The sequence below is a fragment of the Equus przewalskii genome, chromosome 12, assembly GCF_037783145.1.
Source record: "Equus przewalskii isolate Varuska chromosome 12, EquPr2, whole genome shotgun sequence".
Taxonomy (NCBI): domain Eukaryota; kingdom Metazoa; phylum Chordata; class Mammalia; order Perissodactyla; family Equidae; genus Equus; species Equus przewalskii.
Genome location: NC_091842.1, coordinates 36,187,718 through 36,213,020, shown reverse-complemented (window position 1 = coordinate 36,213,020; position 25,303 = coordinate 36,187,718). Strand labels below are relative to the sequence as shown.

The following is a 25,303-nucleotide window of genomic DNA, read 5'->3' as shown; positions in this document are numbered from 1 at the left end:
ATATAGACAGGAAGAGAGAGAGATGATAGCGAGCTGGCTAGCTAGCAAGATGATAGAGATAGATAGATGAAATATAGATAGATGGATGATAAGTGATAAAGATAGATGGATAGATAGATCAGATAGATAGATAGATAGGTAGATAGATGGATAGATACATAGACAGATAGATGGATGATAGATGGATAGAGAGATAGATATGTTTCTTGGCCCAAGTAAATAAGGAAGATAAAGACAGATGAGAGATAAATGATTTAGACATTCTTAGATACCTCTTGGGAGTCTGTTTCTTTGAGAAAATGAAAGACCATTGGCATAACTTATGATCTTTAAGAGTTACATCAAAATTAATCAATGGGTCCACATTCAGTGAATGGTGTGTCTCAGCCCTGAGAGCAAAAAGAATTATTTAAGGGTGCTAATGAAAATGAATACAATAAACAAAACCTTACTTGAGTAGTACCAAACTGGCTGCGTCCACCACCAGTAAAAGGTAGGGGCATAAGCAGGGTGTAAGATGGGGAACAGAGGGAAGAAGAGGAGGAATAATAAATTAATAACTTAATTATTAATTTAATATGAGTCCTTATAGATTTCTTTCACAAACTCTAGATTTCTGTGAAGGAGTAGAAAGGGAACATTAAAGATGTCCAGATAACCCTGAAGCTTTATTTTCAACTAGTTTGCTCTTCTTTCTCTTAGGCTCCAAATGACTTGAAAATGGACATTAGTTCCCATGTCCTCAGGAATTGAGTATTTTCTTTTTTAGGAAGCAGTGGAATTTCAATTGGTCAAATTGAAGTCATTTTCCACATTCATAAAACATATATTTTGAAACGTCTGGGGTAACTTTTATTTTTATATCACTATAGAAATTCCTATAAGACAAGATGTGGTTAATATATAAGAGGGCAAGGTGTCAGTATGAAGTTTCAGAAACCATTGGGACAATGGGTCTCAGAATTTCATCTTTTTCTGTATGTCTAAAATGGGGCCCAGGAGTTTCCATCAATAAGCTTTCCAAGTAATCCAAGGATAACCCCATGAAAAACCCTAACCTAAGGTCATCACGGGGGCTGTAATCTGCCTAGTATAGTCAAGTTGGACCTGAAAATTCTCAGAAACAAGACATTCTAGAACGTTCTAGAAAGTTCTTAAGTCCATCCAGAGGCAGCACACTCGTCTTACTCTGTCTTTTAGGAATCCTGTAATGGATGTTTTCATAAAGACTTACCAGCAGGAGCAGGAAATGATCACCAAACCCTAAAACGTGATCATTCTTCAGAGATTGTTCGCTAAATAAGGCCAATGAGTCTCTAATGTGGCTAGCTTCTCAATTTGCAAATATTCTTGTATACTCTTTTCTTGAGTAAAAGTTTCTCATGAGCCAGGATTCGTTATATAGGAAATGTTCCATCCAGAACATTTGGAAAATTACAAGATTCTGTTAATTTTATATACAGGTTATTTGAAAGTTACCTTAGATATTGTGCATTGATTAAGAATTTTTATGGTTCCTGAATGCACTGCAATGTATTCCACACTTAATCTCTAGTGGATAAATGTCATTTACTTTGGGATTTAAGAAGCACTTCAGAATTCTATAGAGTCTCTGCGTCATAATTAGGAATGACAATTATCGAAATATGTTGCTGCGAAGAATTCTGCTTATGCAAGCTTTCAAATTTTTGTGAACTTAATGCCAAGGGACATGTGATAGATTATCTAGCAGTGATACATGAAAGAAGACAAAAAGTTGAAATTATTATAGGGACTCTAGAAAATATTGATATGGTAAAAAATTAATTACCACATCGTTTTCAAAAGGTTCACCTAGAGCTGGTCAGTAATTTCCATATCATTAATTTGTATTGGTAAAATAGCAAAGGAGAGCATGAGTCTATTTTCCTATGTGTAGTTTCCAAATAATTTTTATGCATACCCAAAGTATATATCCTCTAAATTTTAAAATTAAAAAAACACCAATCCATTTGATTTGTAGTTAATTTGCAATAGGTTGTTCCATCAATTATGATAATGACATTTTTGTCTATTTGTTTTAAGGCTGGAAATTGAATCCAGTTGTGGGTGCAGTCTACAGTCCTGAATTCTATGCAGGTAAAGAGTTTTTCTTTGCATGACTCCTTTTGGTCTTCTCTAAATGTGCTTTGCCTGCCAATAAAGAACAGGTTTCATAAAATAATCTGAACCAAGTAAATCCTTATCCCAAGAAGTTATGAATGATTTTTTTTTGGCAAAACCAAAAGTGTTTAAAACCCTTTGAAAAATAAAGGGGAATCATGTAAGTTACGTTGTGGAGTAAGTGTGGAGCCACTGCTCCTTGTGACCTTGCACAATGATTTTGCCTCAAAAAAGCATGGAGACTGTTCAAGAGCATATTGAAGAAATGTAGAGCTGTTCACGCCCATTTTGTTTCAATATGCCTGGATGTGCTTTTTTAGCCATACATTTACATTTGGGGTTGCATTTTTTTTTTTACCCTGGCAAAGCAGAGAGTTAGCTCACTTATTCCAATAATGTGGCGGTGAGTTGAAATTGCCAAGAGAAGGATTATTTGGAAAACTAGAAAAAACTAAATTGTCTTTCTTTCTCCATTAATCAGTTTCCCTTAGCAATTCCATTTCTCTCTGCTTTGCCTTCAAGAATGTGTCTCTTTCCTCATCCTTTCCCTGCTACCCACCAACTCACCACCCAGTTGGGAAATCCACTCTCCTAGAAAACATAGTCATCAATTTTGGAAAGAGAGTAACCCAGAAGCAACAGTGGCTGAGATTTTTGCTTGGCTTGGCCTGTCGCTTCTGCCTGTTGTCTCCTTGTGCGTTAACAAGGCTGCATGACTCACCCGAGAACCTTAGTAGATTTGTCACATGGATATTGAAAGAAAGACTTTCTTTGATGTGGCCCTAGCTTTCTAATAAGGAGAAGTACGTGACCAATTGGTCTAGATCCACTCATTTCGTGATCTCTTGATGGTAAATCACACACCTCATTTTGTCCCTTCTGTCTTCCTTCTGTTATTTTCCTGGAACTAAGCATCAATTTTAGGAGATGACAAAGGGACATAGGAAGCTTACACAGCTACTACAGCACAGTAACCAACTTGACTAAAAAAAACAATTAGTAAATTTAGGAAGGCCCAATATGGTAGCTGAGTTCTGATTTTAGGTAGTTAGTATGTGCAGTCTCCTGCTGCATGAACTTTGCCACAAGCCTGGATTACGTCTAGGGACTTATGACTGTGACGGAGCTGTGTTCATTCTCATGAGGGGAAAGAAACTTAGATATAAGACTTTCTATGACTATACAGTGAAACCCACCCCCTGAGAGGACGCATAGTGGAGTGAGAATGTGGACACTGCACTCCGACAGCCCAGGTTCGAATCCTGGCTTCCCTCCTTGCCAGCTGTGTGACTCTAGGCAAGTTACTTAACCTCTCTGTGCCTTAGTGTCTTCATCTGTTAAACGGGAGATGATAGTAGTAACAAACTCACGGGTGTTTATTAGAATTAAATGGGTTAATATAGGAGGAGTGTTTGGTACATAGCCAGCACCATATAAACGTTGGGCAAATAAAAATAAATAAGTTAAGGTTCCACCTCTTGGACATAAAGGGAAAAGTAACCAAGAGCTGATTCTGTTGAATTCTGAGTCCACCACTAGACTAAGAGATTCTTTTCTTAATTCATAAGGGGACCAGTGTTTTCTTTCACAGCATGTCCATTTAGGGGAAGTTAATTTCTGGGATCAGGGGTAAGGCATTCTGTTCAGGGAGCACAGATATTGCTGGGGTGCATCCTTGCCCAAACCTTCAAAGACGTGAAAAACCTGAAAAGGGCATAGAGAAAGTTGGACAGCAGCTTCCGTGCATCTGTAGGCGCTGCCTGGTGAAATCAAGTGGGTGGAACGAAGAGGTGGCAGGTTCCCCGTAGGCGTGTGTGCACACACATGTGTGCATGTTTTTTCCCCAAAATAACAGTATCAAGAGCAAGAAGCAAGGAGCTATCCAATGAGGATGGAGGGTATCAATGTGTGAATTGTGATGGAGAGAAAAGTGCATGTTTCTGGTCCCATGCAAGGTGGTTGCTGGTCATCTTTGGCTCAAGCAACCGAGAAAACACCAAATATCTCCTTTACATGTGATTTCAAACCTATATGCATATCTGTGGGTGTTTAAGAGGACGTCAGGACTGAAGAAAGAATTCATTCTGACTTTTACATACTAGAATAAATCAATCTGCATAACTTTGAGAACATTATAGCAGCCAGTCAAATTAGCCCTGAGCCCAGTGGCGGAAGTTAGACGATTGGACCAGAAGGGAAAGAATAAGTCGTAAGAAGGGTTCATATTAACTGAGTACTGCCTATGGTTAGGCACTGTTCTACGTGCTTTACCTAAATTAATATAGCTAAACCCTCATGGCAGTTTTCCAAATGAGAAAACAAAGGTTCAAAGAGTTTGCATCACAGGACTAAGATTTCACAGCTGGGAAGAAGCTGGCTAGAATTTGAAATCCAGAACCTGGTATGCATCCTCAACCAGGTTATACTGCTTTATTTTTCATGAATCTTAAAAGTCGTAATTCTTATTGACTACCCCTATAATATTAGATCATGATTCTGCTCTATGTCCAAACCAGTCGAATAAAGGAAGAGAAGACAATCATTCTAGGTTATTCCAGCCACCACCACCACCACCATATTCAGATGTATGAAGTGGTGGTTGTGTGAGGGGAAGCTTTAAGGAGTCTGGACAACCAAATAATGATTTCTATGAGCTGCTCCAATAGACTGAAATCTAAAAATAATGGGGCGTGGATAAGGCAGTGTTCCTTGAGAAATCTGAATATTTGTGTATTGTGTTACCAAATCTAGGCTATCCTTAATAATCAGAAGCTTTGCTCTTTTTGCCTTCATAGGTGTGTATGTAGGTAGACAGAGTTTATGATATTCAGAAATGTGGGGAAATATCACTGCAAATTCAATGCTCCAGAATAATTCCTTTGAAATATTTGAAGACCTACAAATGCTGGGAATCCAGCTAGCTTAAATTGACAGTTTCAGGCACCTGTATTTTTGCAATGCATATATCCAAAATGTAGACGTTGAACGCATTCATTCCCATATCCAGGTATAATTATTAATGTCATCCCTTTAAATATCCATGACTAAGAATTTAGGGGGCATTTTAAATTTCCCCAACTATAAAATATAGTCTGGATTTATCTTGCAATTTCAAATGTGCCTCAAAGCTGAAATGAAGACCTTGTCATTGATTTGCTTTGGATATTTAGCAAGCCAGCCCTGTATCTGCCTGAGATAGAAAGCCAGACTTACTTGTCATTTCTGTATATAAGATTTTGTGTTAATGACAAATATCATAATATTCCCATAGTATAATTATTGATTTTCTGAAGCTTATGCAGAATGAGCAACCCGGCCTCCAATTGTCTCCCAGAATGGGGCATGAAAAGTTCACCTATTTTGTAAATTAAAATCAATATTTTCAATCTCTCCTAAAGGTAATTTTCCTAATTTAGTGGACTTTTCCCTAACATTTATTTTCTCTTTTAATTATAAAATGGCAGGTTATTGATTTTCGTATGTAACCTCTTGACGCCCTGAGTGCGTTTTTATTGCTCACAGAGGGTGGGGGAGGGGAGAGCAGTCGCACCTCTTAATGAGGATCTTTAATTACTAGCTGAACAGTATTAATTTGCTTTGATAAATTATGACATGCACTTTCCCTCGCTCGCACATTCCAGGGGAAGCATTTAGAAAGCTGTCGGGGAAGGTCTTTCATTCTGGGTGGGTTTTCTGAACTCTTATCAAGTCGTACCTAGAAGAACTCTTTTAAATGCTTATCCAAGGCCAGTCTCCAGAAGCAGACATACATAAATCAGCATATCCCATGAACATATATAAATCTTTTCCAAAGACAAGCGTCTGTTTGCCTATAAAGCTAAACAGCATTGATTATTTTTCCTAAGCCTAATCATCTTCAGACTCCTTGAGGCTTATTCTCAAGACAAATGATTGATATGTCAATAAAAAGCAAAAAAAAAAAAGTCCAGGTGGGTCTCAAAGACAGTGCTTAGCCAGCATCTACGGCCATTCCATTTTAAAGTTTAAATAAAATTAAAGGCACCTAATAGAAGTAGACTATTTGCAAATATTTTCAAGTAGCATGCTTCAAGTTATTCAGTGTAATTAGAAATAGTGTTTCTAAGAATCTTGACAAAGAGACCTCAAAGGGGATTCTTACAGTTTTCCCATCATTGTGAGAAATCCCCTCTGCCATCTAATAAAAAGATTTTTAAAAATGGTGTGTTTTAGAGATAATCAAGATATCTAGCCAACGAAACTGTTGATTGAAAGCACCTTTAATATTCCTAAATAAGTAAAACAAAATAAAAATAAATAACACAAGGTTATACAAAGATGTCGACATGGTACTGACAAATAGCGAATTCATCCGTTTCTCAATTGCCAGCCAGATCACTGCACGGCTCACCCACACTGTATATCATATCTGCCAACTCATTTCTGTGATTAAATATTCCATCAGTGGGGCTATAAGGCGGCAAAGCTTAACAAGATTCATAAGATGCACCACTTGAACACACATAACTCACTTCCGTGGATGGAGAGCACTCGCCTGCAGAGGAAAATTGGAATTGAGTTAAATTACTCCACAAGTCGCGATCAATAGGCAAGGGAAAAAGATCTTCCAATGCAATGCCAATCGAAGACATAGTTAGGTCCTGATGGCAAGAAACACAATTAAAGGAAAAAATAGAGAGATGCAGAGTAAATCAACTTGAAAACCTTGAAGATGGTGATGAGCAATAGTCTTGGTGACACTATTATGATTAGCGGAGATTTTTTAGTGGGAAGAAGAGGGCCCTGAATGGATACTTCTCTTGGAAAAACAGTTTCTGGTCTCGAGAGGGGAGAAAAAAATGACAAGAACTAGAAGAAGGGCGTACCTGGCTGCAAAGTCATATTTGAAAGGTGGTCAGGTCTTGAAACTAGATTATCCTGGGGTTAGAGGGAGGATCAGATAAGATAATGAGTATAAAAGAACTTTATAGACAGTACAGTAAAATAAAAATATAAGAGATTAGTGTGATCACTGAAGTCACCTCGATTGATGATGTCCACATTGGGAAAAACCTGGGCACGGACCACATGACTTGATGCCAGGCTAGGAGATGGGAAAGTGGATTGGGATCTCAATATAAAGTTTAAAAATGAAGAGGATGGATGTAGCATTCTGTGATTGCTTATCTCGAAAGGGCAGCTGTATTTGACCTTGGATTACCCGTACAAAGGTATTGGTTTTCTCTGGGCTTTTGGCCACTGTGAACCATGATTCATTTAAGAATTGGGTCAAAAGAAGGTAGATGTCCACCTCCCTCCCAGGTGCTCCCCCCTTCACTTCATTGAATCCATTACAGTCAAGAGAATGACCTTTAACCACACTTTTCGATGGACTTCTTTCCAATTCCCTTCCTGCTATTTGGATACAATAGCATCCGAAAAAAAAGTAAGATTGTCCAGAACCTGTGATAACAGGTCCCTGACCCAAGCTGCTTTTCTTTTATTGGTCACAGTCCTGAACTTTGGATTGGGCTTATCTTGATCTGCCAACACACTGGGTACAAAACATGCCCCGTTTGGGGTGACTACCTTAGCATCCTGAAAGAGTGTCATGTGGGTTTGAAAGGTACCTGCTACCACCCTGAGCCCCTCAAAGCAGCAAATATCCAGATGCTGTTATGGCTCTAACATTTCCCATAACCACCCAGAGGACCAGCCTGCCCTAGACTCAGAGTCATGGCAGGAAGGAGCCACTACTTATGAGCAATGACCTTTGGCTCAGCGATGTTTTGTATAATTTACATATCTGCCAGATTCCAATGCAGTGCACTTCAGTGAACTGGAACAGAAGAGTCCAGATTTAGGTCCCCAAGCAAAGGATTTATAGCCTGGAAATGTTCCACTTCAAAGAGTTTATCTCGTACATCTGTTTACCTTTCCTTCCCTTTTGCTTGCAATTCACTTTCCCTCTCTCCTCTCCTCCCCCCTCCCCTTCTGTCTTATCAGATTTTGTTCCATCTCTGCCCACATTTGGCCTTAATTTTTGTCTGCATCCTTCCCTGTCCCGCAGAGGGAATGCAGCTCGGCTTTGATGGAGCCTGTGGGGGGTTTTCCTCTTCAAATAGGATCAGAACTTGCTTATATGCTGAAAACTGCATTTCCTACATAAATTAGTCCTCATTCCATTGCATGGAAAGGCTATCAAGGAGAGCTCCCTGAAAAGCAAGGAGTTTCAGAATGGTCCTTGTAGGAGAAGCCCCACCTCTAGGCTGTGGGAGGAAGATGAGGTTTGAATAACTGGCTCTGGATAAATTTCACAGAGAAAGTTCTAGGCTGACATCATCAATATACTGAGCGACTCAGAACATCAGCAACAAGAAGCCAACCTGGGGCGCTTGTTCTGTGCCATGCACTGGCCTAGTCCGTTTGCATCTCCTTGAATCCTCATAACAATGTTAGAGCACTACCTTTGTTACAGAAATTATGAAACCAAGCCTTCGTGGAGAGTTTGTCTCATTCCCTAAATCACAGAGCAAGTATGTGAAAAGTCTGTTTATTATATAAAGGTCTTTTTTCTAACCTCAAAGCCCATATTTCTCATCACCTTGCTTGCAGCTTCCTCAGTAGGAATAGACGTAGGAATAGATGAGGGCACTCCCTTGATGTCTTCTATTCATCAAGTCATAGAATATAATGATAATTAATTGAAATATCTTTGCATTTAATATTACCTGCTGCATGCCAAACTCCATGATGGGATCTTCCCATTTGTTTACAGAAATCGCAACTTTGGAAGATGGATCATTTTCTTCATTTTGCAGATAAACTAGAAATCCAGTGAAATTAAGCTGCCCAAAGTTGCTGACTTCCACAGTTAAAGAGCTAGGCCCAAACCCAGATGTGTGTGATTCTAGAGCCAGAGCCTTTTTACTACGACCGGGTTACCTCCCACACATGCTTTAGTTAATCTGATATCTTGGATTTACGCTTCTTAACTGGGAGTGATTTGCCCCCCAGGGGAATTAGGCAATTTCTGGAGACATTTTTCATTGTTCTATCTAGAAGGAGGAGTGTTCATTACTGGCATCTAGTGGGCGGAGGCCGAGGATGCTGCAAAACATCCTCCAATGCTCAGGACAGCCCCAACCACAAAGAATGATCTGGCCTAAAATGTTGATAGTGCTGAGGTTGAGAAACCCTGTTCTATAGAAGCGCATTAGTGAAGATGTGACCTATGTACCCAATATCTTAATTCTCATGCTCTACGAATTGCTACCGCTAAAGATGTATGAGCAGCTGTAGTGATCAATGCAATCAAAGAATGTAAAGTGAGAAACCCACCCAAATGGTTCCCCTTCTGGGCATTAGTTTGTGATTTTGGGTTCCAGAAGGGAAAAGCTTAAAGTCTGATTTGATGCTGCAGAGCTGTGTCAGGGGTCCCCAAAACCACTCTCAGGCTCTGTGATTGGCCAGAAATATTCACAGGACTCAGAAAGGCTATTATATTCACAGTTTCCGTTTATTACAGCAAAAGGATACAGATTAAATATCAGCAGAGGGAAAAAGCACATGGGATGAAGTCGGAAGAAACCAGGCAGAAGCTTCTGGTTGTGCTTTCTCACTGGAGATGTGCTTAATTATCCCAGCAATGGGGTGTGACAACACGTACAAAGGGTTGTCAGTCAGGGAAGCTCATCTGAGCTTTGGTGTCCAGGGTTTTTACTGGGAGTCAGTCACACAGACTTGGAGCATCCATGTGACTGACTTCAACTACTCAAACTTTAGCCCAAAGAGCCAAAATAAGCATTCACCGTGAATCGCTTTCCTACCATAAACTATCTTATCAAACTGGGGCTGTGTGGACCGAGACCTTGGGCATCCCAAAAGAGTCTTAGCAGGTAGAGTATTCCAAGGGCTTAGAGCTCATCTAGCAGGAGCTGATCAAGGGCCAATCCTAAAGACAACCCTTTTTCGGGAATGTGTGGGGTTTCAGCAGCCCAGACCTGCTGAGTTAACCCTTCCCTGTACAACAGTTAAAAAAAAAAATGAAGATGGCAAGTTCAGAATATATAGTGATGGTGATAATGATGGTAGTAGTGAGGATGCTCATGCCACTGTGTTTCTTGGTCCTAGGAGAAAAGATCAAGCTGAATTTAGTTATGAAAGAGAAAAGAATGTGTGGCTTTTCACCTAGAGCAAGTTTCTTCAGGAAAGGGCCAGTTAGTAAATATTTTCAGCTTTGTGAGTCATATAGTTTCTGTCACAACTACTTGACTCTGAGGTTGTAGTGCAAAAGAAGCCATAGGTGATACGTAAATGAATGGGCATGACTGTGTTCGAATAAAACTTTATTTAAGGATACAGACATTTAGATTTCATATAATTTTCACACGTCGTGAAAGAGTCATCTTCCCCACCGCACAAAATGTGTAAAAATGTGAAAGCCATGACTATTTTGTTGGCCCTGGCTTAGAGAGTCCAGATTTAATACGCACGAAGCCACCAGCGTAAGCCCTGGGGAGACTTTTTTTTTTTTAGCATTGCACTGTTGCAGCAATTACACAACACTGCATGGACTTGTAAGACAGCTGGCTGTCACTCAGTTTTGTGATGTTCATCAAGCAAGGGCCAAAGAGAGAGGCCGTGTATAAATTAACATGTACCACTGGCTTCCATTAATTCATCCTTTAGCTCATGGTTACAGCACTGAGGGCCTGGGAAGTGCCAGGCACTGTGATAGGCACTCAGGGAGCATCCTTGCCTCCAGAATTCAGCAGGGCAGAAAAGGAGGCAGACAAATAAGCTCAGTGTATAATAAATGATGGTACCTGCTGGAGCACCGAAAAATAACAACTCTCTCTGTATTAAACAGAGTGGTATACATTGGGTCTTCAAGGTTGACTAAGAATTTGCCTGGAAAGAAGGTGGAGAATGATCATTGCAGAGTAAGGAGGCATTTGATAGAGTCGAAAGTTTCTCAACCTTTGTCTTCAGAATCCATTGAGAAATGTTAAAAAACAAACGGAAATAAATACAAGAGCTGATCTTCAACTGAGATGGGAATTTCTGGGGCAAAATCAGGTTTCTCCAAAGGCTGAGAAATATCGATCTGTTGAGATTGGAGAGTACTTTCTGGAGAAAAGTTGCAAAAGTCCTAATAATGCCATACAAAGTAATCTGGAGTCTGGAATTTACCCTCTGAGTGGTAGGCAACCATTGCAAACTTTGATGATAATAATAATAATAATGTAAAAAGAACACCTGGGGATGTATTAGTCCAATATTTACACTCAAAACAAATAATAGTCTTATCATGAGGACTATTTTTAAGATGTGGATTAAGCCCTGAAGGGCTGAAAGAAATAAGACCACATCTGCAACTGCTCACCAATCGCAGAGACTGGGTTTTTAATAGACCCCAGGATTATAAACTGGTGCCCAACACCAAGGCTGTTATAAAACTTGCCTCCTAATTTTGTCCAGATATTTTTCTAGGAGAGTAAATTACCAGAGGTTTCAAAAATGATGTGATTTCATTTTCTTTTTAATGTTTTAATTGCATTGCCATTCTCTTATAAACTATTTAGTTTTGAAGATTTTTTGCTTCCTACTTTTAGCATTCTTTTCAAAATTTATAGTTCACTGTTATTAGCCCAACCAATTAAGCTGTTGTATAAATAGAGACAAATTGGCCAAATATTGTTTAATACCCTGTATGTTAGTTATATGTAGATACTCATTCTCCAAGTGTAAAACAAAACTGTCCCGTTGTCTTTTAAAAATGTAGTGTTGAAGAACCAACACACAAATTGGAAAATCCTACTTAGATTAACTACACTGATGACAGTTAATGCATTTCTAGAACTTCTACGGAACTGTTACAACCCATTACAGTGGAAATATTGGTTTATGAAAAATTAATAAAGCCAGTGGAAAATGGAACCCAGCATCTGCATTAGCTATTTACACCAAAAGAATCAGCCAGAATTAATTATGCCGTATGCTACATTCTAATGAGTTTTTCATTAAACTGTATACCATTATGGAAACTAAACAAGGATTATTCAAAGAATAATGCCAACGGCTGTTATTTTTTTCAGAGATTAAATTAGTTAATGGGTTATACATTTAAATCTGACGCAAAGGTTAATTGATGTACACTTATCATTGTATTAAACCCAACATCATTTTAAAAACATAAACACCTTAAGATCACTTATATTTGCTCTAGAAAAAAGTGTGAATCTGTTTGTCTATTTCTAGTGTTTATTTGATATACATACGTGTGATATTGTAAAGATTGAAGCCCTCTGTGTTAGTTCTCTGTCATTTTTTGAAAACAATTTTCACCAAGTGAAATATTCTATTTGCTTTCAGCCCATTTGTGTGTGTGTGTGTGTGTGTGTGTGTTTGTGGTGTGAGAGGCATATTTAAACAAATGTATCTGACGACTCTTTGAGAGATTCAAAGTTGAAGTGTATTTTCTACTTTCACAAAAGAATGAGGTCCAGGTTTGAAACCTAATCTGAGATAGGAAGGAAACTCAAGATAGATTTCTACCTGCTTTCCACAAATACATCCAGTTCCTCCGAATATACAGTTCTGTAGTAGTCCTGTTGCTAGGAAGATGAGAGAGAGAGTGAGGAAGGCCATCTGGGTTCTTACAGAGTCATAGAAACTCCACTGATTTCAGCTAAAGCACAATTTCTATGTTTTTTTCCTCTTGAGCAAAGATTTCAAACTAAAATGTCTTTAAGAGCAGGCTGTGAGATACGTAAATGAAATGTGCAAATGGGAGGGGACATGTCTCAATTTGGGGGAGAAGTGGTCTCTTCCTATCACCCTGAGTGGCCCTGCCAGGCAGGAATACTGGCCCAAACCCATGTGGCCCCATCTCCAGATTCCTCAGGAGAAGTCAGACATCTGTCTCATAAAATGATAGCTCCTAAATTTAAATCTTTGCAATTAATTCCCAATCTTAAAAGGTTTCCCATTAATTCTGTTACGTTAGGCATTATGTTAATGGTCAAACAAAAGAGTTCACTAGTTATCAATTGTCTACTTCTTTCTCAAAGGAACAAGGGAACAAAATAAGTCCCCGAAGTGCCAGATTTTGAGACTACTTTATAATAATTATATATAATCATTATTACTACTTCCATTATTATTACTGAGATCACTTATCAACTAGTATTTGTCAAATCCTTCCATTGTAATAGTTCCAATCCTTACAACAATACTGGCTGAAGTAGATATTTTTGTCCTTATTTTACAGATGGGAAAACTGAGGGTCAGGAATGTCAAATGACTTGCACAAGGTCAAAGACACTTACGGTCAGCAAAGCCGGAAAACAAAAGCTAAGGTTAAAAGTTTCGGAGGCCCATGCTTTTTCCCCTACACTATAAGACCTTCAGAGTTCACTATTTCTCTTCTCTGTGTCCCTCCATGTCTTTTTTCAATCCTGCAAGTGGGCTTTTCTTATCCATAGGAGATAAATCCTGCCCAGAGGCTTCCTTGGTTGGATTTAAAACTCTATTACCAATTCTTAAACATGAGCATGAGGTTCTGGCTAACACCTTTAGCCTGGAAGAGTCAGGTGTGTTCAACTAAAAGGTGACCTCAGAATTCTTAGATGTGGCATCGTTGAAATGGTATTGGTGCGTATTTATCCTTCCAAGGTTGGAGAGGATGTTTAATCAACTCAGGAACAAGTATCACCATCGATAACTGGGTATAGCTTCGTGAAGGAGTCTGAGCTTTGGAGTCATACAAAGCTGGCTCTCAGATGTCAGTTTTGCCTCATAGTTCTTTTCTCCCTCTGAGCCTTGCTTTCCTTGTGGGTTTGATAAGGAAAAACATTATAATGCATCTGGAGCATACCTGGTATAGTATCCGAAACTCAGTGGCATCTTAATGGTCACTCTTGTTAATATTGACTATGCTTGAGGTTGGGTCTGTGGTCCCTAGCATTTTACTGCTATTAGCAACAAGAGCATTCCCTGGGAGTTTATGAGAAATGCAGAGTCTCAGGCCCCACCCCAGACCTACTAGATAAGAATCTGCATTTTTAAAAGAGTCCCCGGTGATTCAGTACATTTTAGAATTTGAGAAGCAAAGCCCTAGATGGCCCTTATCTATGTACTGACACCTAGAACCCTGAAGGCCAAATATCTGAGGAGATAAAACTTTTTCCGTGGTTTTTGTTGTGGCTGAATTGCTAGCCTTTCACAAATACCCTACGAGACATTTTTTCATTGTCTTGAACAGCAATGAATTAAAAAGAAGTTTGGGGCAAGTATTGAAAAACACATGGGTTTAAAATTATTTGGGATGTTCACTTTTAACAAAAATGAAATAAAATTAAAATTTTGCAACTATGATAAGATGATACCCTCTGAAATATTTAGTGACAGCTTCCTGGGGAGGGACTAATGCTGTCCCGAGACATGATCACTAGTAGTATTTTTCCAAACAGAAAGGGGTATTAGAACAGAGGTCAGCAAACTGTTTCTATAGTGGTCCAGATAGTAAATATTTTAGCCTTTGTAGTCCGTAAGGTCTCTGTTATAACTGTTCAGCTCTGTCTGGAAGCATAAAATCAGCCATAAGCAAAACGGAAATGAATGAGTATGGCTGTTTTTCAACAAAACTTCATAGAGACTGAAATTTGCATTTTATGTAATTTTTACTTGTCACCAAATATTAGTCATCTATTGATTTTTTTCTCAACCCTCTGAAAATATAAAAAATATTTTTAGCTTATAGGCCATGCAAAAGGATGGTAGGCTGGATTTGGCCAAGAGACTGTAGTTTGCCTATGCCTCATTTAGAAGATTAGCCTTAAAACCATGGGTCTAGGAGTCTGATTGGTTTGATTTGCATTCAATACCACAAGATTTCTATCTGTGGGAACTTGGGGAAGATCCTAAAATCCTGTGTGTCAGTATCCTCATGTATTAAACGGGGATAGTAACAGTACCTGTCTTATAGGGCTGCTAAGAGTAGGAGATAATATACATTAAAGACTGAGTGGGTCTGTTTGGCACTTATCAATTATTCAGAGAGCAATTTTTGGAATAGCTACTGTTGATAATGTTTATTATCCTCTTGAGTCAATTCAATTTTTTTTGTAAAAGCCGTTAGCCTAAATTTTGGAGGCAAGAGAATAAGAGAACAGTTCAAGTGAATCATTCCGTCTTCTATACAGTAAATAATCAGGGAGAAAGTCATACAGAGATTCTTCGCAGTTTTCTTGCAACTTTTATGTACAGTCCGAAACTATGTCAAAATAAAACGTGAAAGGAAGAAAGCGAGAAATGATGTATTTTTAAATATTATGAAAGTTAAAACTTACAAAATAAATTGGAGAGAAGGATTATTTACCCTATACACAGATCCACTTCAGGTCTCCTTTAAATATGGAAATCCCTTGGTACCATTAAAATATGATTTGATCTGTAAGACTTAAACACACATACAACATTTTTCTGCAACATCTGTGCCTAAATGGAGACACCTCTGTCTTTAAAACTCTAGCATAACCCTTCAGAAAAGCTCGTTTTTTCAGGCATGTATAAAAGCGTTAGGTATTAGCTGTGAAAATATTCTTACATGGATCAGCTCAATGCTAGCTATGTTCAAAAATGTAGAACGGCAAAAGCACCCACGGCCCATCTGGGAGTTGGATAAATTTGTCAGTTGGAAGCAGGAACCTCAATTGACAGGGACCGCATGCACCCTCCCAGGCCTCTACATCTAACAGAAGATTGACGCTTGTATGATGCTTCATAGAGGACCCTAATGTATAGGGCCTCACTGGTCCTTCAGATAGGGTTCATCATAAGGTAGGTGAGTGTCTCAGTTTGCTAGGGCTGCCGTGACAAAGAACCAATGAATGGGTGGTTTAAACAACACATATTTATTTTCTTACAATTTTGGAAGCTGGGAGTCTAAGATCAAGGTGTCAGCAGGGTTGGTTTCTTCTGAGGCTTGTAGATGGCCATCTTCACCCTGTGTCTTCACATGGTCTTCCCTCTGTGCCTATCTGTGTCCTAATCCCCTTTTCTTATAAGGACATCAGTCGTATAGAATTAGGGTCCACCATAATGGCCTCATTTTAACTTAATTACCTCTTTAAAGGCTCTGTCTCCAAAGTCACATTCTGATGTGCTGGGGGTTAGGATTTCACGTGTACCTTAGAGGCGGAGGAGACAATTCAGTCCATGTCAGCAGGGTAGGAAGGAGTATGTCTTCTTGTGGACGTGAAACCCAAAGTGATCTCTCTAGGATTACGCCATTGGTGGTTCTGTGTCCTGTCTTCACCAGCCTGTCTCCAGAGACTTTGACAGGATAGCTGAGACTAGAAGTGAGTTACTCTTTTTGTTCAAAGTGCTGCAAAATAAAGGCAAAATTTGTCAACGAACAAAATGGTAGAGATTAAAAAGTAAATAAATTCTACCTCTTTGCCCACAGAAGTACTCAGACTAGATAAATTTAGTCATTATTACTTTTCTTCTAAATATGTGGAGGTGACCTCAGGCCTGGATCACTCAAAGTGCATCCTAGGAGCAGCAGGTTCACCTAGGGTGCTGACCCGCTGAATCACAATCTTCAGAGGTGGGACCTGGGAGGCGGCACCACTGAACATTCTCCCCAGGTGATTCTTAAACCTCACAGGCTTTGAAAACCTCTGATTTAATGAAGGGGAGAACTTGTGGCGTTGAGATTTGGGGAACCGGCTGTCCTCCAGTGTTTCTCAAAGTGTGGTCCCTGGACAACAGGAGAACTTGTTAAAAATGCAAGTTCTCAGGCTCCACCCCAGACCTATGGAATCAGGAAGACTGAGAGTGGGGCCCAGCATTCTGCGTCTAACATGTCCTCCAGGTGACTCTGATGAGGTAGGGGACTCTGATGAGGTAAGGGACTGAGAACCAGCAGGGGATGGCACCCTGGGTGACTGCGCCCCTTTCCTTACTGGACTGCTCCTGTAAAAAGGAAGGTTGTGGGTTTCTGTTTCGGTGAAGTAGCCATTTCTCACCCACTCAGAGCTTGTTCTTTCAATGATGACCAACATTTTCCTCTTTTTATTCTGATTTTTTAAAAAGTTTTTAAAAATTATTAGGAAGAAGTCATTGATAAAGTGAGTAATGGCTGAGGAACCTGGCTCACTTGTTTGTCACCTGCAATTTTCCTCTGACAGACCATCAGGCTTTTTTGTAAATGATATCCTTACTCTGTACCTTTTTTTTTTCCATCTCTAAGGAAGGACTATTACTATCTGACCCTTCTTATTAGGGAGGCACAAAGGCAGTGTAAACATTTTTTGGTAAATATCGAATACAACTTTTTTTTAATGTAAAATCAAAGTATTCCTGGTAGTGATTACTATTACTGTTAAACATTTTCAGTTATGAATACAATCTATAACAGAAATATGGAATAGATACTTTGCCAAAGTCATCATAGTCGTATCCAATAAATATTGTTCCAAAATTACTTTTAAATTTTATGTATCTCAACAAGCAAAGTAGCTTACCATATAGTTTAAGATTTGGGGTTGATATTCAGAATCATTTCTTTGTTCCTTTTCTTACATATGTATTTGTTCTGAACCTAAATGTATGAGTACTAAAAAAGATGGCATGTTGTGCTTTTTAAAAGCACATGGGGTTCTGTGGGTGTGCCCTGGAACCCACACAGTGCCAGGCACATAGCAGATGCCAATAAATATCTGCTGAATGAATGATTCTACTTGTAGCCCCATCTTTTCCTAGCTGAGCTCTTGAGACCGAGGGAGGAAGCTCTGTATTGGTCTCCTGCGTTGACTCACCATTTGCAGGTGGGATTTTCCCTCTCAGCCCTCATGCTAGAGTCACTAGGCTATGTAACATTAGGAAAGCAGGACCCTAACAAAGGGCTCTGTTTTCAAGAGATTCTGGACTAGCCCATGGTAGATGTCTGCCGACATAGAGAGCACGTGACACAGGCAGAACCTCATATAATAGGTGCTCCGAATTCCCCTGGGCTCCTAGATGTTTTATAGTTTTGTTGTTGTTATTCTTTGTGTCTTTGTTTGCTTTTCGCATTTCAATAGAGATCAGAGCATCCTTCTCCAAATTTCCTAGCCCCTAACAAAGTGAATTGGCCACTCCTAGTTGCCAAGGAGTTGGAATGCTTCTTTGACTGTTTTTTTAAATCCAGAAATCATACAAAAGGCCCAGTCATTCACTACTGGGCTGGTTTGGAACTCTGCCTGTTTGATGCTAAAATGGAAGGGCAGACATTGCAAAACAGCCTTTCTTTTCTTCCTCCACCTCCTTCCTTTTAATTTTATATCTTGAGAGTGTAACATGGCTGCCTATCAGAAACCTTTAAGTTTCTCTCTTCAGTTGCTTCCTGCCTCTTGGCCTAGGTCCCTGGACTCATGGGGATAGGAAGATGAGTAAGACATGATTCCGGCCATCTTGGAGTTTGTAGCATCCATGGAGAAGACATTCATTACATAGATTATTGCAACACAATCTAGAAAAGTAGAGGAAGGAAGTAGAACCCTGCCAGGTGAAGGCAAATAGATTCTGTTTCTAGGAGGAGGGGAAGCCACAGTTGGGTTGGGAAGGGAAGGGAATTATCTAGGGAGAGGGGAACGGCTTCTGGGAGAAGAAACAGCCTGTGCAAAGGCACGGAGGTGTGAAACTACACTGCTGTTCCAGTTGGTTTGAGTCCAATTTCCTCACCTAAGAGTTGGCAGCAGAGTCAAAAGTTTAGATGCTTTCTTCCTTCCTGTCCGTGATAGGATACACCTCACCAGGCTTCTCCCTTTCCCTCCAGACACCAGGAATGATCCCCTATGCTGTAGGGTGTCTCCAGGTGAGCAGGAAGGGTTGGGATGCCCCTTCTGAGACCTTGACCCTGGCTCACCCTCTCCTAGCTGGAGGATTCCAAATTCTACTTGAGAGTGGCCCAGTGGACATCTTGCCAGAATTCCGGATGCTGATGATCATGGCGCTCTGAGTGAGCGAGTGTGGCTAGTTTTAGAAAAGTCTCTGATTATTCCGAGATCGAGGTCTGTCACATGGAGCCCCGTCCCTGCCCGTTGCAGATACAGTCATCAACCTTCCAGGAAATGGATGACCAGGCTGCCCAGGTTTCACGTGAAACTGCATGAGTCCATCTTAAAAGAACCAGAAAAGAGGAGGAAATAAATCCCATAGATATAGCTTGTGACTATATGGAAACTCTAGGCAGGCAAATTCCCAGCCGTGAACAAGGGGCAGAAAAAGTTGGCTAGAAAAAGCACCATGTTTAGCAAAAAGATCAGAAATGAAGAGATCTTTAAAAACCTGTAATAATTCAATCATATTCGTTAATCCCTCTGAGGGCCAAGTATTTTGCTAGGGGCAAGGGATAAAAATATGAGTATGATTTGCCTCTGACCCAGAGGATATTCTCTGTAGCGAAGAAGGCCCATATATAAATAAAAAGTTGTAATACAGCATGACAAAGGATCTACTAGGGAGATTTTTTTTCAATGTCATAGGCGTATAGAAGAGGGAGTAATCAATTAACTCCTGGGGACTGGGAAAAGAGGAGGTGACTTTTAAAGGGTGCAGAAAGGAGTGGGGGAGACATTTTTTTTAATTAAACCACAAATAGGATTGGAATCGCCAACATTCAACTCTATTTGACGTAAAAATGGCAATTTCATCTGATTTAACCTAACAGTAAGGGCACGACTAGCATGGTGGTTCCATACGGTCCACCAACTCTGATCAAATGGTAGTATCTGCCTAGAAACTGTCTTGAGAATGATTCTGAGGATTCCAGGATGACAGGAAAGGATAATATTGAAATTGATTAATGGTCTGTCCTGGCTAAGGGATGGGTATAAATTGAACATAGTTGCCATCCTTAAATTATAAGGAGACTTACAAGCAAAGATACAGAAGTGTGAGAAGTACAAGATGTTGCCATGATGGTAGACAGTTCATGGCGGTCGGAGGTAGATGGTCTCTGGGGGTGACGGGGGACAGAAGGAAGACTCATTAGAAAGCTAGGTTGGCGTGTATCGCCTTGAATGCCTTGAATGACCTTGTAAACAGTCCTCATGCTGCTGCTTGTACCCTATTATCTATTTGACTGACTTTTTAAAACAAACACACATTACTTGTTCCCCGCATCCCCAAATGCATGGAGGTTATAACGTTCTTCTCTGCTGCTTTGTCTTTGTTTAATTCAAAGCTTTCTTTTAAGAAAAAGGTCACAAAGTACTAAGAGAACATACAATAAGTACTTTGCAAATTAAATTGGAGGATGTTTTTACGTAAGATAAAAACCAAGTCCTGTGACAGTATAGATTCTGTTATACAAAGGTCAAAATCATTGCATGAAGATTTTCTTTTCCTTTTTTTTTGCTACTAAGAGGACATTCAAAGAAGTTATTTCAGTCTAGTATCTCAGGATCCACGGGATAAGAAAATTCGGAAGGCTTCATTATGCCTTTCCAGGATTTAGCTTTCCAGAGGAACTCTGTGTTGTGTCCCAATGGGATTCTCTAGATTGAATTGAGAGCATTGAAAATTGACCCTAAGGTTTTAATTGCACAATACTGAAATTTCCTTCTGAATAAATTTTTGCAAGAATTGTATTATTTTTCTTTGGAAACCTAGGCACCACAAGAAGCTTCAGATCTCATTTCAATGGTTTTTAACCAGAGGTGCACATAGGAGCCCCTTTGAGCAGCTTTCTCATGATCCACCTGCTTGGGTTGCAGCCTAGAAGATTCTAATTTGGTAGCTCTGTGTATCCTATAGAAACATTAGTTTTCTCAAAGATTCATAGCAATAAGCCAAAGCATGCAGACGACCTCTGCAAAGTCAGAATGAGTTTCACTGATAAAGCAGAGTTCTAACCCATGTCTTTCCTGGTGGGTGTCCTGTCTCCTATTGGTTGATTTTAGACCCCACACCCCTTGATCTGGGGTTTGATTGGTTTGCTATTGACCCCCATACTATGCCAGTTTCCTGCTAGAACTGGAAATACCTACTGAGTAGAAATTAGACCATATGAAGTTTCATCTTAGATGTTGAGACAAACTGTTTTTAAATGAAGTAGAAAGAAGAAAGAACTATCAGTTTCACAAAAGCTGATCATGACTCAGGCACATCCAGACTCTTAATATATTTACTCCCAAGAGAACGTCAGTTAATTTCACTCTAATATCCAGGCTTCTGCGGAAAGAGCGGAAGGGGGGTCTTCTACAGCCATAAGCAGGGGATACCAGGGTAAATGTGGGAAAGACTAGGGGACATTCCCTCAGAGAGAACTTCTGTCCATGGGCTACTTCTCTTTGTCAAAGATTGGATGGAGTTGGCTGACCTGGTGATAGGGGAAGGGTGAGAAGAGTTACGAATTTTAATAGAATCTTTGTTTTACCTGGAAATAATGTACAAAATCTAGAGAAACAGAGAGTAGAAGTGAAATTTGGGGAATGCTTCTCAGTCCTCCTCAAGCGATCCATGTATTTTGGCTCAGGACCTGAGAAATGATGGAGCAGGGGTTGGGGAGACCACCTTTGGAACGGGGTCTGGTTTTGTGCTTCAGAAAAGGTACCTATCTCTTAGTGGAGTCATGTGGCAGTGCCTCTCTATTTGGCACACCCCACTCACTCTGGAAGTTTGAACTACACTTTTGTTGATCTTGGGCAAGATATGAAAGGACTGTAGAACCCCCCCAGGTCAAATCTTCAAGGACATAGGTGAGTTCATGCTTCCCCGGGGGTGTGGGCTTCTTTTCATGGGAAATTCCTTTCTAGTTGCGATGATGACAGGAGAATCCACAAACAAATGGAGGAGGCTGACCTTGCCCAGCCAGGGAAGCGAACAGAAACCACAGGAACACATTTCCATCATCAATATGGGGCTTAAAACTCTTCAAAAGTCTCTCTCATTCTTTTCAACGTCTTTGAGTTTGCGCTTTGCAGCAGCAGGAGGGCAGAAGTGGTGCCCTGAAGATTCCTGATCCTAGTCTCCCTTGGAGTGGGTGGTTGTTCAAAACATGTCATCGATTGAGGAGCTATCTCAGGATTCCACCGTTCTCCCCCGCTGTAAAATTCCACTTTGCAAGGATAAGCCCAGTGCCCTTTGCTTTAAATCAGGCAGAGGAAAGTCATCGCTGCAGTGCAGCCGCCGTCTGTGGGCTTAGTGAAGCAGCCTCTCCCGCTGGAAGGCACAGAGCTTTAGGGAAGAAATGGAACGCAGAAGCCAAAGATGACCCCGAGTCTGGTGCGGGTCCAGGGTGGATCACAGGGATGGCAAAAGTTGCATTTATTTCTTCCCTGCCTTACTTCTGTTCTTCCTCTGAAGATCTATTCAGAAAGACTAAAGTGGGGGGAGGAAAAATTTTCTCTAAACATAGCAATGCGTGCATATGTTTACCATTTATTGAGTGATGATCACATGCCAGCCCCTGAATGGGGCACAGCTCCAGTTATATGGTTCACAGCCCTTCCTGGAGGTAGGTATATTCACCCATTTTCCAGATGGGAATCCCAAGGCACAGAGAGGTACAGTGACTTACCAAGATCACACAGCTAGGTAGTGCCTGAGCCAGGCTTATGGTCTAGTTCTCTCTGATATTTCTAAAGCTGCCTCTTGAGTATGCCGTGCTGCCTCCATCACTGATCTGAAACTGGGTCCTGGGGCATCCAGACCCCACTACTCAAACCCCATGTAAAAAGGAAATGCCTTGGGGGGCTGGGGGCGGGCTTCCACCAATTCCCTTTGGCTATGGCAGGGGGCTTCCGTGGGTGTCCCCTGGGAACATGCGCTCTGGGATGTGGCTATGTTGTCATTTCTCTGCCTTTTTTGTTTGCATTGCCGTGATCTCTCAGGTGCAGTGTGCCTGTTCCCAAACCAGATACCATCTCTCTCTCTCTTTCGTAGGCACGGTGCTGCTGTGCCAGGCGAACCAGGAGGGATCTTCCATGTACACTGCCCCCAGTTCACTTGTATATACTTCCGCAAGTAAGCCCGCGTTGTGGCTCTCTTTTTGTTTTGTGACATAAATCTGAGTCCAATCACCTTCCCTGCCATGTCAGTGCTCTCCCCCTCCCTCTGCACCCCCCTGCCTTGTGGCTCTCTACAAGGTGAAGTTGATTTTCATAAGCATGTCTGTTTTCCCTGTTGCCTTAGCATCTGCTCCCTCTGCTCATTACGTCTGAATCCCCACCTCCCAGATGTCCCAGCCATTCTTTGTTAGACCTGCCAGGACTGGGTCCAATGGGTGGGACATGGGGCATTGGGATGGGCGGAGGGTGATGGGAGGGGGGATGCTATAACTCATTGCCTGACTTCTATCACAGCTCTGCAAATTAATATGAAACTAATTGAAGTAAAAAACATGCAGGCTGCCCAAATGGTACCCTAGCCTAGCAAAAGGTGCTTGATTGGTACTCTTGAGCCCAATTTTCTCATTGTGGGAAATATTACTAGCCAGTGGCTAGTGACTTGTTTGCAAGGCCGTTCTATCCTTTGCTGTGTGATTCCACTGAGGAGGAGGAGAGAGAAGACTGTGTCTCTCCTCCTGCTTAACTGGGGGAAATAACAACAAGAAGGCACTTTATTAAATATGAATATAGCCATCAAGTGCTAGGGGGAGGAAACCAGAAATAAATACGGAAGATAAATCGCAATGTTGAGGTGGAAGAGCAAGGAATTCTCTGCCTGAGATGGATGCTCTGGGGTGGAGAGTACCCCACTCCCACCCGAGTTCCCAGAGCACAGTGAGGAATTAAAGTGCTCACTGATTCCACCATGGTTCCCCAGCAAGTTTGCCGCTCCTCAGAGTCCCCCGGCCACAGCCAAGACATGATCATCGATTCCATACAGTGTGTGTACACCCTGTGAAATTCCCACAAGTGCCAAACAGGTCCTCAATGGGCTCCGGGCTCACAAATGAGTCTAGGGGCCAGGAGGAAAGGGGGGCTGCTTCCGAGACAGGATAGAGAGGGGAGTGGGAGGGGAGCGGAGGTAACAGGCTTATGATGATTAAGAGGATGACAGACAGGGGAATCCTCACCGTGTGCCAAGATCAAGCATCTTGATTCCCACAGGCTGAGACAAACCCGGCTCTTCGCTGTGGGATCAAAGGTTGGAAGCAGTCACAGGGACCCCAAAATATAATGATTATGAGAAACCCGAGGGTCCCTCAAGGAGGGCCAACCAGTTGTTTCTCCCAACCAGAGTATAACCTTCAACAGCAGTTTTGACATTCATGACATGAAAGGTATTTTCCGTGTGCCCCGAGAAGCCAAAATCTAACCATACTGGCCAGAAGAAGTTCTTTCTGAATTTATGAAAATTGTCCCATTTGGGCCAGTGTAAATGCATCTACATTTATCTCCTAGAATTAGAATGCTACTATGCATTTTCACATATTCAACCTTGCTTAAACCTCTCAAAATCTGCACCAGGTAGGTATCATAATATTTGCTTTACAGCTGAGGAATTGGAGGGCGCTGAGAGGCGGAGTACCTCACCCAGGATCACACAGCCAAGTGTATGGTAGATTTGTTTTTTGAACCTGGGGAAATGATTCAACCTTTGACTGCTTTTCTGGCTCCATTTGAGTCTAAATCTCATCATCATTGCACTGTACCTGTCCCTCCTTCATCTCTATAAATATTATTTTCTGATGGAGAGTTCGTCTACCAAAACTCACCATAGGGTTGAGTTCCAGAGTATGATTTTGTTTTTTTCTCTGCTGTTGTTGTCCTATAGAACTGTCTGGGATGAAACGTTCTATATCTGCCCTGTCTGGTATATGTGATCTTGGAACCAAGGCATTGACTTTTTAGTGTTATTTCATGTTGATTAATGTAACTGTAATTAGCCACGTGGGGCTCATGGCTACCATACTGGACAGTGTGGCTCTCTACAATTGTAGGCCGTATTTCTGTTTCAGTTTGCTTTTCAGAAGTGAAGAAAACAAATTAAGTCCAGAAAAAGGCTAGTTTGAATTTGTACAGCTATTCTAAAGTGACTTGGGGAAAGTGTGTATCATAAATGGCACACGTGAAATATGTCACAAATACTCCATGTTAAAACAGCTGAAGCATACAGAGGAAACAGAACAATTTAAAGCAGGAGTCGGCAAACTATAGCCTGAGGGCCAGATCGAGCCCAC

The 25,303-nt window shown here is 40.8% G+C and overlaps 1 protein-coding gene across 50 annotated transcripts in view; it reads left to right on the top strand.

Moving 5' to 3' along the window:
• The window catches only part of RBFOX1 (RNA binding fox-1 homolog 1), a 1,988,870-nt gene that overhangs the window by 1,882,856 nt on the left and 80,711 nt on the right, over window positions 1-25,303 (top strand). For 39 of the 50 annotated variants that reach the window (XM_070566832.1, XM_070566855.1, XM_070566844.1 and 36 more), the window contains 2 exons: window positions 2,065-2,118; window positions 23,062-23,142. In XM_070566832.1, coding sequence (XP_070422933.1) covers window positions 2,065-2,118; window positions 23,062-23,142 — 135 coding nt within the window. The remainder of the gene's footprint in view (window positions 1-2,064; window positions 2,119-23,061; window positions 23,143-25,303) is intronic. The other 11 variants (XM_070566861.1, XM_070566860.1, XM_070566853.1 and 8 more) reach the window with 1 other exon arrangement.